This window comes from Phyllobates terribilis, unplaced genomic scaffold, assembly GCF_046119375.1.
Source record: "Phyllobates terribilis strain yellow unplaced genomic scaffold, ASM4611937v1 Scaffold_4__5_contigs__length_816908805, whole genome shotgun sequence".
Taxonomy (NCBI): Eukaryota; Metazoa; Chordata; class Amphibia; order Anura; family Dendrobatidae; genus Phyllobates; species Phyllobates terribilis.
Genome location: NW_027362764.1, coordinates 740,409,448 through 740,423,143, shown reverse-complemented (window position 1 = coordinate 740,423,143; position 13,696 = coordinate 740,409,448). Strand labels below are relative to the sequence as shown.

Genomic DNA, 13,696 nt, shown 5'->3' with positions numbered 1-13,696 from the left:
CACGTTTCGGTCCTCGCAGAACCCGTTCCCCGACATAATTAAGAGTCACATTGACAGAACAGAGCTGATTTTCTGGTAGTTTATTTTCCGAGCTACCAATATAACGCGGTGAAGGACAACATCTTGACACCACGGCGAGAGAGGAAAAACACTTTCAAAATGATTTGACAAAAATGAGAACATTGTATGAATGTCATTTACAAGAACTTTTTTTTTTTTTCCCGCTTCGCATCCGGTAGAACGTAGAACTTTTTATTTGATGAAGTGGAAGTTTTATTTTTGCAATAAATTCATTTCATAGATCAATAGTTTTCATAAAAATAAGAAACTTTGTAATATGTCTTCTCCGAGAAATCTGCTTCTTTCTCCTGGACTGATCATTCATTCTCAATTCACAGATAAAATCTGTATTCAGTGAAGACAGATTTTCCCTTTACTGAGAGGAGATGGCAGTTGGTGCTTTGAAAAGTCTATGGAGGGAGGAGGAGCTAGAGCCAGACACACATTCTGCAGCAAGTTTTCCAGAAGCAACAGTTCTCCATAGAACTTTATGAGCACCAACTGGCATCTCCTATCTCTGTAATGGTTTTTTTTACTTGTGAATTGTGAATTCTGAGAATGAATGATCAGTCCAGGAAGAGAGAGAATCGGATTTCTCTGATGAGATGTATTGCAAAGTTTTGTGTGTACTATTGATTTATGAAAATAAATCAACATTTACTCTTTGAAAACAGAACAAGAAAAGAATCTATATATAGTGGGGTTTTTTTGTTTTTTTTTTACATTTGCAAAAATCGTCATGATTGTTTGAATCTGTTCTAAGTTGGGTAATGGCTACATTAAGGAGTTGTCCAGGTTTGGCACGAAAGTCTGCAGTCACTCTATGCGAGAGTGTGCTGTCAGGATTCTCTGGTCCTGGGAGCTGCAGTCATGTATGTAATTTACATACTGCCGGCCACATTCCAACTAGACGTGCACGTCTAGTGGGAATGTGGCTGGTAGTATGCAAATTCCTACTTGTGGCCACATGCTCCTGGCACCAGAGAATCCTGACAGTGTGCGGTAAGGATTCACAAGTCTTCAGTCCCATAGAGTGACTGCAGACTTTTGTGCCGAACCTGGAAACCCTTTTAAAGAGAACCTGGACAGTTTTTTTTTTTTATCTTATTTTATTTTCGGTGTGGCTCTGAGGATTCTCTGGGGCATTTCTTTAGGCTACTCTTATCTCATTATCCTGTGCTCACTGCCCCTTTTATAAATGCCACAAAAATTAGTTTTTTCTCATAATTCTGTTGGTCAAGATGTGAATAATGGGTGGTCTCTTATTTTGACAATATTTGAGGTCCAATAGTGTCCCCCTACCCTTCTAACTTGGTTCTACGACATGCTACAAGATGACTTTTGAAGGACCCATACTGCTATTGGAAAAAATGTCACTTACTAAAGTAGTTTAAAACTTTTTTTTTTTTTTTTTTTTTAATTTTTTCAAAATTGCAAGTTTTGTATTCCAGTATTTCCTGTTTTTTTTTTTTTTCTTTTTATCCCTTTTTTTAGTATTTTTTTCCCTTTAAACCTTTACTATATAATTCCTTTCTAGTTTAGCATTTTGTAAGAAATCTTCGCACCTTTTCCCTACTGTCAGGGCAATGTATTTTTTCTTGTGTGCGTTAATTGGCCTCTTCATTTGCATATCGCACTTTTCTTTTTTTCCTAATGTCACCACACAGAGAGCGAGGGAAGGAACGCGCCATACTATCTGCTCATCGCGTCGTTCCCAGAAACGCTGTCTGCCGAGGCATTTATTTCACTAATTAATGTTTTGTGAGCGGTATCTCCCATCTCGGGTGCAGGATTGGATTATCCATAACCAACACAAAATCACACATTTCCCATGGAACTTCAGATGTTTGCAGATGTGAGAATGTGAGCGGATAATTACACCGGGAGAAGACGAGACGGAGTCCTGTAGGCCAAACGCCATTCCATTCTGTTAATTACGGAGATGGCAAAGCCGGGAAGGTTCGGAATACTGAGCAGGAGGAACGCACGGCTTTTTTTTTTTTTTCATTTCTCTGGTTTTAATGAATTATCCCATTAGGCAGTAAGGAAATATAACAAGGTGAGGCGGGCTAATGAAATTACCTCTGCCACCTACTACTTTATTAGAAGTCACCCTAAATTGCTTTCTCTACTTTTCCTAAATTACTTTTTGTACTTTTTTCTTTTAATTTTTTTTAAGAGATTGTAATGGAATAGAAAAACATGGCTGACACGTCCACATCTGTAGACCAGTTATGTGGTGTGGTTACAAAAAGAAATGGCAATTTTCACACTGCCCACTTGGCCTAATATTAGACTCCTGCTTCCTGGAGTATCTGCTGTATATGGAAGGGAGGAGGAGGCAGAGAGCTGTGACATCACCTATTGTGAATGGTGGATCCTGTGTTATCTACTGTATATAGAAGTGTTATCAGTCATTGTACAGGAGGAGGAGGAGAGCTGTGACATCACCTATTGTGAATAGTGGATCCTGTGTTATCTACTGTATATAGAGGTGTTATCAGTCATTGTACAGGACGGGGAGGAGGTGAGCTGTGACATTGCCTACTGTGAATGGTTGATCCTGTGTTATCTACTGTATATAGAGGTGTTATCAGTCATTGTACAGGAGGAGGAGGTGAGCTGTGACATCACCTATTGTGAATGGTGGATCCTGTGTTATCTGCTGTATATAGAGGTGTTATCAGTCATTGTACAGGAGGAGGAGGAGAGCTGTGACATCACCTATTGTGAATGGTGGATCCTGTGTTATCTACTGTATATAGAAGTGTTATCAGTCATTGTACAGGAGGAGGAGGAGAGCTGTGACATCACCTATTGTGAATAGTGGATCCTGTGTTATCTACTGTATATAGAGGTGTTATCAGTCATTGTACAGGACGGGGAGGAGGTGAGCTGTGACATTGCCTACTGTGAATGGTGGATCCTGTGTTATCTACTGTATATAGAGGTGTTATCAGTCATTGTACAGGAGGAGGAGGTGAGCTGTGACATCACCTATTGTGAATGGTGGATCCTGTGTTATCTACTGTATATAAAGGTGTTATCAGTCATTGTACAGGAGGGGGAGGAGGTGAGCTATGACATCACCTATTGTGAATGGTGGGTCCTGTGTTATATACTGTATATAGAGGTGTTATCAGTCATTGTACAGGACGGGGAGGAGGTGAGCTATGACATCACCTATTGTGAATGGTGGGTCCTGTGTTATATACTGTATATAGAGGTGTTATCAGTCATTGTACAGGACGGGGAGGAGGTGAGCTGTGACATTGCCTACTGTGAATGGTGGATCCTGTGTTATCTACTGTATATAGAGGTGTTATCAGTCATTGTACAGGAGGAGGAGGTGAGCTGTGACATCACCTATTGTGAATGGTGGATCCTGTGTTATCTACTGTATATAAAGGTGTTATCAGTCATTGTACAGGAGGAGGAGGTGAGCTGTGACATCACCTATTGTGAATGGTGGGTTCTGTGTTATATACTGTATATAGAGGTGTAATCCGTCATTGTACAGGACGGGGAGGAGGTGAGCTGTGACATCACCTATTATGAATGGTGGGTTCTGTGTTATATACTGTATATAGAGGTGTTATCCGTCATTGTACAGGACGGGGAGGAGGTGAGCTGTAACATCACCTATTGTGAATGGTGGATCCTGTGTTATCTACTGTATATAGAGGTGTTATCAGTCGTTGTACAGGAGGAGGAGGTGAGCTGTGACCTCACCTATTGTGAATGGTGGAACCTGTGTTGTCTACTGTTTATAGAGGTGTTAACAAAGGATCCACCATTCACAATAGGTGTTGTCACAGCTCACCTACTCCCCCTCCTGTACTATGACTGATAACACATCTATATACAGTAAATATCAGTCATTGTACAGGAGGGGGAGGAGGTGAGCTGTGACCTGCTGTGATTGATGGATCCTGTGTGGGTTACGATATATAGAGGCGTTACCTTTCTTTGTAATCTTGTCTGTGATGATGAAACTGCAGATAAGTCTTTTGTACTGATCAGGAAATGTGAATCTACTATAAGGCCTAGTGGCCAATGTGAAAATTGCAATATTTCTGTGGGTTGTGTTTTTTTCTTTTTTTTTCAATAGTTTTGTAAACTTCAGAGTGATTCCAGTTATTACCTTTCTTGATCATAAAGCGATACACTGCTTAAAATATTGCACCTCCAGCTATAATGATCAGCAAGTGTGCAATGTCCCTGCAGCGCCACCACAGGACAAACGAAGCATTGCACAGTTCTCATTGTGCAGCATATGAACAGGCCATTGACTTCAACGGTGCTGGTTCCTTCAGATGGAGGGATACTCTTTATAATGGCTCTAGCGAGTAGGAAATTGGTATGAAAGGGGGTCCCAGAACTCCCCAGTAGTGTCCATCACCTGTGCCACCTTGCTCATTTACATTATGACATGCCTTTCCCGTGTGTTGCTGGTCTCACATTGTGCGCCGTTCAGATTGGTCTTCCTTGAGGTTGAGGCTTTCTTATTATCCGGCACGCTCCCCATAGTGGACTCTTGGCAGCCGGTGCGGTGCCGGAGGTGTTACATTTTTGTGAGTAATTGTTGTTTTGACCAGAGGAGCGAGATTATCTCTGTGACAAGCGTTTCTCCTGCTCATCTTCTCCCTACCTCTACATTAACTGTTGTGACATTAATGGAATGCTAATCCAAAATGGACGCGCTGGGCCCATCAGAGCCCATCAGAGCTCAGCGTCCCATGTTTAAATGGCTGTCTGGCGTTGTCATATTTTGTGCCACGCTTGTGCTTTTTACACTTGGCTTCTTTCCTTTGTCACAGATTTGCATAGCTCTGAAGAGCTGTGTCCTCGGGGAGAACGTACCTTAAAGTAGACGCGTCACCGGCAAAACCCTATAAAAATCAATCTTTAAGTTCAAATGGCCTATGACGGGGAGGAGGTGTAAGACATATTGTGCCTCAGTCCTGATTTATGACACTTGGGATAGGATATTTCGCTAACCTCCAAGACACCCCCCACGATCCTAAGAACAAAGGGCACATTTTTTGCTCTCCTCGGGGGCAGTCCTGGCCACCCGGCTGCAGTTCCCTGCCCAGGAGCACCACCCTGCAAGGAAAAAGTAACTTTCTATTATGATATGTGTTTCTTACAGCGGAGAATTTATTCAGTCTTGACAATCCTCTGTGAGACTATGCTGACAACTTTTGCCTGCACTGATACACTGTAGCAAACTGTCCACGCAGAGAGACTTGTTATGCTGAGGGTTGTCTAGACCGGTCACAGTTGCTGTTATCCCTTGGCTTTGAGACATTTTGTGTCTATATGGGGGTAGTCTACCGGTTCTCTACATACTTGCAATAGACGAGTTCCTCGCACCACTGTGTTGTCCGTGCACAATTGGTGCAATCCTCCACAAGGTTATAGCCATACAGAGAAATCTAGGAACCAGAGCACCAGACGTCCACCTTTTGGTAACTTTATTAGTACTGAAAAATAACAACGTTTTGGCCTAGCAGGGCCTTTATTAAGCCATAGAAAAAGAGATATGCATTCTATAGCTTGATAAAGACCCTGTACAGCCGAAACGTTGTGATTTTTCTGTACTAATAAAGTTACTAAAAGGAGGATGTCTGACTGTGACATCTCCTATTGTGATTGGTGTGTTATCAGCTGTGTACAGAGGTCAATGTTTCGGCCACGCAAGGCCTTTATCAAGCCATAGAAAAAAAGAGATGTGCATTCTATAGCTTGATAAAGGCCCTGCACGGCCAAAAGGTCGTGATTTTTCTGTACTAATAAAGTTGCCAAATGGAGGACGCCTGGCTGTGACGACATCTGTTGTGATTGGTGTATTATCAGCTGTGTATAGAGGTGTTGCCGGTGATTGCAATCCTGCCTCTGCCGATAACAAGCCTGCTAAAAACTCATCCGTAAGTACGTGTATAAAAAAAGCCCCAGAGATATGCGTTCTATAGCTTGATAAAGGCCCTGTACTGCCGAAACGTTGTGATTTTTCTGTACTAATAAAGTTACCAAAATGAGGATGTCTGACTGTGATATCTCCTGTTGTGATTGGTGTGTTATTGGCTGTGTACAGAGGTCAATGTTTCGGCCACACAAGGCCTTTATCAAGCCATAGAAACAAAGAGATGTGCATTCTATAGCTTGATAAAGGCCTTGCAGAGCTGAAACTTTATGATTTTTCTGTATTAATAAAGTTACCAAACTGAGGATGTCTGGCTATGACATCGCCTGTTGTGATTGGTGTGTTTTATTAGCTGTATATAGAGGTGTTGCCAGTGATTGCAATCCTGTCTCTGCTGATAATGAGCCTGCTAAAAACTCTTCCAGAAGTACGTGTATAAAAAAAAAGCCCCAAAGATATGCATTCTATAGCTTCAGAAAGGCCCTGTGCTGCCGAAACATTGTGATTTTTCCATACTAATAAAGTTAACCAAATGGAGGATGTCTGACTGTGACATCTCCTGTTGTGATTGGTGTGTTATCAGCTGTGTACAGAGGTCAATGTTTCGGCCATTCAAGGCCTTTATCAAGCCATAGAAAAAGAGAGATATGCATTCTATTGCTTGATAAAGGCCTTTTGCAGCAGAAACATTGTAATTTTTCTGTACTAATAAAGTTACCAAACGGAGGATGGCTGGCTGTGAGATCGCCTGTTGTGATTGGTGTGTTATCAGCTGCGTATCGAGGAGTTACCGGTGATTGCACTCCTGCCTCTGCTGATAACGAGCCTGCTGAAAGCTCCTTCCATAAGTATGGGTATATAAAAAAAAAAAAAAGTGAATGGTGTGAAAATGTCAAGTTTACGAATTCTGTATTTTACTAAAAATCGTGTTTTGAGAAAAAAAAAAACTAGCTTCCCTTTAATGCGTACATGTATCTAGTTGCAATGATGCAATTAACCTCAATTAAACAGAAGAGCTCTGAGAAAATGAAGCTGCTCCAGCAAGACGTTACGGCATAGTGTTTCGCATTACTATTAGCACCCGCACAATCCTCATCTCCTCGCACGCTGAGCGCTCGCTGCTGCTGCACCAGCCTGAAGGGCACACAGCAGATGTCAGGGAGCCTGCTCCTGCAATGCCCGCCGTCCGCCGGGAGGACGAGGAAAAGGGCACAGAGAAAAGCAGACAAGTCGTCCAAACTACTGAATCATTAACAACTTTACAGAACTGCGGTAACCGGGATCCTGGAGGCCGATGGGGTTTAACTCTTTCATGACCAGTCAATATTTTCTGGGTTTTTGGAGGGTTTTTTTTTTTTGTCTTTGTTTTTTGCTCCTCTTCATCTAAAAGCCATAATTTATTTTTTCCGTCAACATTGTTGTATGAGAACTTTTTTTTTTTTTTTTCTTGCGGGTCCAGTTGTAATTTTTAACAACACCATTCATTATATAATATAGTGAAAATGAAGGGGAAAAAACCCAAGTGCGGTGAAATTTGAATACCAAACTTATATATTTGTGTTTATTTAAGCAATAAAAACATTTTGCAATAAAAAAAAATACAATTATTGGCTTTTTCTGAGACCTGGGGCCTTTCTTTTTGCATGGTAGTTTTTATTGGCACCATTTTCCGGAGCATATAATGTTCACTTTTATTGCATTTTGGGAGGGGGGTTATATAAGTTAAATTCTATATTTTGATAGATTGGACTTTTGTTTAGTTTTATATGTTTTCTTTATTTTTAAATAGTTTAAATTTTAGTTTTTCTTTTTTTCAAAACTTTTTTTTCCCCACTTTTCACATTTATATGGCTATACACATGCAGTTTTTACTGCTTTTTTTGCAAATTAAAAGCTTCTTTTACAGTACCAGCAAAAGCAGAGATCTCAGAAATCTAATGCAAAAGCTTTTCCTGCCTGAATTTGAGAACGGCAACCATTTTTTTTTTTTTTTAACTCTGCAGCACGTTAATTTTTTCAGCATTTTTTCAGCTATAGAAAGCGATGAGAATGGGGGAAAAAAAATGCAATGATGTTTTTGAAGTGTTTTTTTTTGTGGGGTGGGGGTGAATTAAACTAACTTTATTAAACATGTACTAGAGACAAAGCACACATGCAATCCGCACCCGATAATGCTGAAAAATGGTCTTTTTGAACGCAGCGTTTTTACTACCAAGAGAGAAGACTTTGACTGCGGAAAAAAAACAGCAAAAGCTGCATGTGAACATAGCTTAAGTTCTTTAGGGGACTTATTGCTGTGATCGTTTGATGCTAAGTTTAGCAATACTTCAGTGACCGGGCTTTACCAGAGTGCTAAGATGGCAGTGAAAGTCCCAGGCTACTACGAAAATCAAATCGTGTCTTGGGTTGAGAGGGGTTTGTTCTGATGGGTACATGAAGAAGGGCCCTACCGAATTCCCAATACTTTTGTAGATTGAAAACTTCATCAAAATATTTAAACAGCAGCAATCAGAGTTAGTTCTGGTCACTGCTGTTATAATCAGGTGCCGGCTGTATAACACACAGCTGGCACCTGCCATGTTTAGAGCCGGTTCCGCTCCTGGACCTGCTCCATACACTTTTCCATACATAGTACATCCTATATTGGAAAGGGCTTAAGATGCATCTTCTGTATGGACCTTGACTGATCTCGAACAATTGCGGGGGTCGTAAATCTGCAATACTTTGCCATTAAGCACGGCTCGTTATCATATCGGATACAGCTAAATCTACTGTATTATAAGAGTTACTAAGATGCCTGATTGATAAAACTTTCAATGGGTTAATTGGATTTTCGCTTTTGGAGTCTTACACCATCTGCTTCCTTCTCCGGACTCGGTGGCTCATAGCGAGGAGCCCCAAGAAGGGCTCCCATATCCGTGTGCCACAATAAGGAAAACCACGTTGCCACTGCTTTAAACAAATTCGGCTCCACTGCTTTAAACAAATTCGGCTCCACTGCTTTAAACAAATTCGGCTCCGCTGCATATGTTCGTGACTGTCGTATATAGATTTTTGTAGATCCTCCACTTTAGAGGAAAAAAAAGTTACACCAATGTAAAGACATAACCTTGGCAAAGGTCAGAGCAGGAAAAAAAAAGGGCAGCGCTATAAATCTGAATTTAACGCTACGTTGTGCTGAACTTCGGCTGATGGATACATTAAAATGTGCATAATTTTAGGTTAGAATATCAAGCAGTTTGGTTAAAAGCAGCAGTTTTTTTATAGGTTTTTTTTCCTTATTTTATATGTTGCTTATAATTGAGCCATTTACTTAGTTAGAACGATGATGCCCGGTTTAAAGACATGTGAGTAGATAATGATCATCCTGCGTCTCTATTATCTCCGTGACAGCCTTGCTTTCAAGTAGACCCACAAATGGCGGCCGGCCTTTGTCTCGAATGCATTCTCAAGCTCCATTATACAGAGAATAACTCTGTAAAGCTTTTTTTTTTTCCTTTATTAACATTTTTGCACTCCTGGGTGTGTGCAGGGGGAAGGGGATACTAGGAGTTGTAGTTCCATGCCATGATATGTCCTAGCCTCCTAATAATCAATTATCTTTTCTTTACAGGTGGATTTTGCCTTTACGGTTTGGCAGAGTTTTCCGGAAAGGATTGTGGGTTACCCTGCCCGTAGTCACTTTTGGGACAGCACAAAGGAGCGATGGGGTTACACATCCAAGTGGACTAATGACTACTCCATGGTACTAACCGGAGCTGCTATCTACCACAAGTAAGTATCTTCTTTTATATAATACACAATGGTTTCTATTATGTGAACGATTTCCATACTCCCCGTATGTATGTAGTAAGCTTGGTTCTGTTCCTGTATCTATGTAGTAAGCTTGGTTCTGTTCCTGTATCTGTTTAAAAAGCTTGCAATGGGTTAAAATGCATGGATTTTTCAACTTTGGATTTTCATTATAACTATTCATAAAACTAAGTCTTAAAAATGCAAAACTTAGTTCAGGCTGCAGCTGCCACTAGGGGGGTGGGGGGGGGGGCTTGCTGCATGCAGAGTTAAGTGTAGAAATAGTATGTGGTTAGCTCCACCTAGTGGTGAAACATGTGCCTTACAGTATTGGTTTGCTAATGTTGAAACGGTTTTAGTCCACAGCATTTTGTTGGATTCCTATGGGCCAGAAGGGGTAAATATATATACAGCTCCTACTCGTATCTAGCCTGTCATCTGCTCATTCCCTGATGTACCAGCACGGGTTCTGGTCTTCTTTTCTCCAACTCCTCCATTGCTGTCTAGGACTTGACACACGCCATGATGTCAGTATGTCGTAACGCGCGTCGCCTTACTGGTCATGTGGAGTAATGGATGTCTTAATGTGCATTAAGGCCTTATCAGCTCTGAAGGAGCTGGTGAAGAGAGGACCAGAGCCCTGGCTTGCACCTCAAAGAGCAAGTGGAGGTCTGGCGTGGAGTGAAAGAGTAAGATGAGGGGCGAAGCAAGTACTTTATTATTTTTTAACCCCTTCCCAACCCATCCATCTGAAGACTTCGGAGCATAATTATCGGCTTTAACGGCAGTCGGGGCACATTTGATTTGCATTAACTAAATTTGATGCAAATCATATTTCCTGGACGAATTCGAGCGAGTCTGCCAAATTCAAATTTTGGCAAAGCAAAGATTATCACGATGTGCGGGTTGCACTCATGGAACGGATGAGATCCAGAGGGTATAAACGAGGTGCTTTATTTACCAACGCGTTTCGGCACCGGGCCGGCACCTTTCTCAAGGTAAAAAATCAAATCTTGTTTTTTTTTTTTAACCTTGAGAGACACCGAAACGCGTTGATGAATAAAGTGAGTGAGTGTAGCCTGCACATCGCAATAATCGTCACTTTGTCAAGCTGTTATCTGGACAATACTCTCAATTTTTGACCATTTGACAGGTCTTCCGTAAAGGTGTCTTACACCTCAGTGAGATTTGTTTTGACTAATTCCTTCCCTTGTCACTTATCTGCCCTCTGCTAATACTGTCTTGAACTCAAGACCAGAATAATCTAATACAGACTGATCTGACAACCAGATACAAAAGACCTCCGCTTTCAGGGAGTGTATCCATAGCATCCGGGCTCATGTGAAAAAGCTTTACTTACACTGTGCTGACAGCAGAGAATGATATTCTGCACTATTAATCAGATTTTCCTAACAATGTAAATGAAGAACGGAAACCCTCCGTGTTTGGTAATACGGATCCCATTACTATTGGCTGGATTACATTTTATGATATTTGGAACATGTAAAACTAAAATATGTTATTTTTACAGATACTATCACTACCTGTACACCAATTACTTGCCTGCCAGTCTGAAAAACATGGTGGACCAATTAGCCAATTGTGAAGATATCTTAATAAACTTTCTGGTGTCTGCAGTAACGAAGTTGCCGCCTATCAAAGTTACACAGAAAAAGCAGTATAAGGAGACAATGATGGGACAGGTATGTCGATGGATTATCTTTAGACTTTCTTAAGACTATAGATACTTTCTCCCCTCACCACTGTGTTTTCTCTTCTCTCCATAAGACTTTAGATACTTTATCCCCTCACTGCTGCTGATCACTTTACACCCCAGTAGAACGGGCGGTCAGAATCAGGAGCAGAAGCTCTGACAGATTTGAATCAGTCTTGTAAAAGCAATCTGCTAGATAAAAGGCTTAGGGCCCCCATACAAATAACACTATTGTTAGCCGAATCCGCCAATAATAAATGGAGCTGTCTGTCTAATGTATATGGGGGCCTCCATACTCTCCCTTGACAGATGATGTTGAAGAAGAGAAGGATTCGGCCTGTTAGATTTCTATCGGCCGATCCCTTTGTCCTCCCAAGAGATGAGCCGCTGTCAGAAGAGTCTGGCGAAGGCTCCCTCGCAGAAAAACACAGGAGCGCTAGGCCAAACTGAACATTACTGTGTATGGAGAGTAAGGAAAGATGCATATCAGACAAAAAATTGTGTATGGGAGCCTTTATAGATACTTTGCAACAGCAAAATGGTACAACTTTTTTTTTAATGAAAAATATTTAGAAAGTAGATTAACTTTGCATTTAGGAAGCTAATTAACATTAAAAAAATGTGCAAATGTGTACTACTATAATACTGTCTCCTAGGTACAAAAACATAACTATAAAATTGCCTCATGTACAAGAATATAACTAGTATAATACTGCTCCTATGTACAAGAATATAACTAGTATAATACTGCTCCTATGTACAAGAATATAACTACTATAATACTGCTCCTATGTACAAGAATATAACTACTATAATACTGTCTCCTAGGTACAAAAACATAACTATAAAATTGCCTCATGTACAAGAATATAACTAGTATAATACTGCTCCTATGTACAAGAATATAACTAGTATAATACTGCTCCTATGTACAAGAATATAACTACTATAATACTGCCCCTATGTACAAGAATATAACTACTATAATACTGCTCCTATGTACAAGAATATAACTACTATAATACTGCCCCTAAGTACAAGAATATAACTACTATAATACTGCCCGCTAGATACAAGAATATAACTACTATAATACTGCTCCCTATGTACAAGAGTATAACTACTATAATACTGCCCGCTAGATACAAGAATATAACTACTATAATACTGCTCCTATGTACAAGAATATAACTACTATAATACTGCTCCTATGTACAAGAATATAACTACTATAATACTGCTCCTATGTACAAGAATATAACTACTATAATACTGCCCGCTAGATACAAGAATATAACTACTATAATACTGCTCCCTGTGTACAAGAGTATAACTACTATAATACTGCTCCTATGTACAAGAATATAACTACTATAATACTGCTCCTATGTACAAGAATATAACTACTATAATACTGCTCCTATGTACAAGAATATAACTACTATAATACTGCCCGCTAGATACAAGAATATAACTACTATAATACTGCTCCTATGTACAAGAATATAACTACTATAATACTGCCCGCTAGATGCAAGAATATAACTACTATAATACTGCTCCTATGTACAAGAATATAACTACTATAATACTGCCCCTATGTACAAGAATATAACTACTATAATACTGCCCCTATGTACAAGAATATAACTACTATAATACTGCTCCTATGTACAAGAATATAACTACTATAATACTGCTCCTATGTACAAGAATATAACTACTATAATACTGCTCCTATGTACAAGAATATAACTACTATAATACTACTACTAAATGTAAGAATATAACTACTATAATACTGCTCCTATGTACAAGAATATAACTACTATAATACTGCTCCTATATGTAAGAATATAACTACTATAATACTGCTCCTATGTACAAGAATATAACTACTATAATACTGCCCCTATGTACAAGAATATAACTACTATAATACTGCTCCTATGTACAAGAATATAACTACTATAATACTGCTCCTATATGTAAGAATATAACTACTATAATACTGCTCCTATGTACAAGAATATAACTACTATAATACTACTACTAAATGTAAGAATATAACTACTATAATACTGCTCCTATGTACAAGAATATAACTACTATAATACTGCCCCTATGTACAAGAATATAACTACTATAATACTGCTCCTATGTACAAGAATATAACTACTATAATACTGCTCCTATGTACAAGA

General features: G+C 39.7%; 1 protein-coding gene across 1 annotated transcript in view; it reads left to right on the top strand.

The window, feature by feature from the left end:
- Window positions 1-13,696, top strand: part of EXT1 (exostosin glycosyltransferase 1) — a 258,570-nt gene that overhangs the window by 242,018 nt on the left and 2,856 nt on the right. Inside the window, exons 9-10 of the mRNA XM_073679802.1 lie at window positions 9,600-9,760; window positions 11,310-11,481. Of these exons, the coding sequence (XP_073535903.1) occupies window positions 9,600-9,760; window positions 11,310-11,481 (333 nt within the window). The remainder of the gene's footprint in view (window positions 1-9,599; window positions 9,761-11,309; window positions 11,482-13,696) is intronic.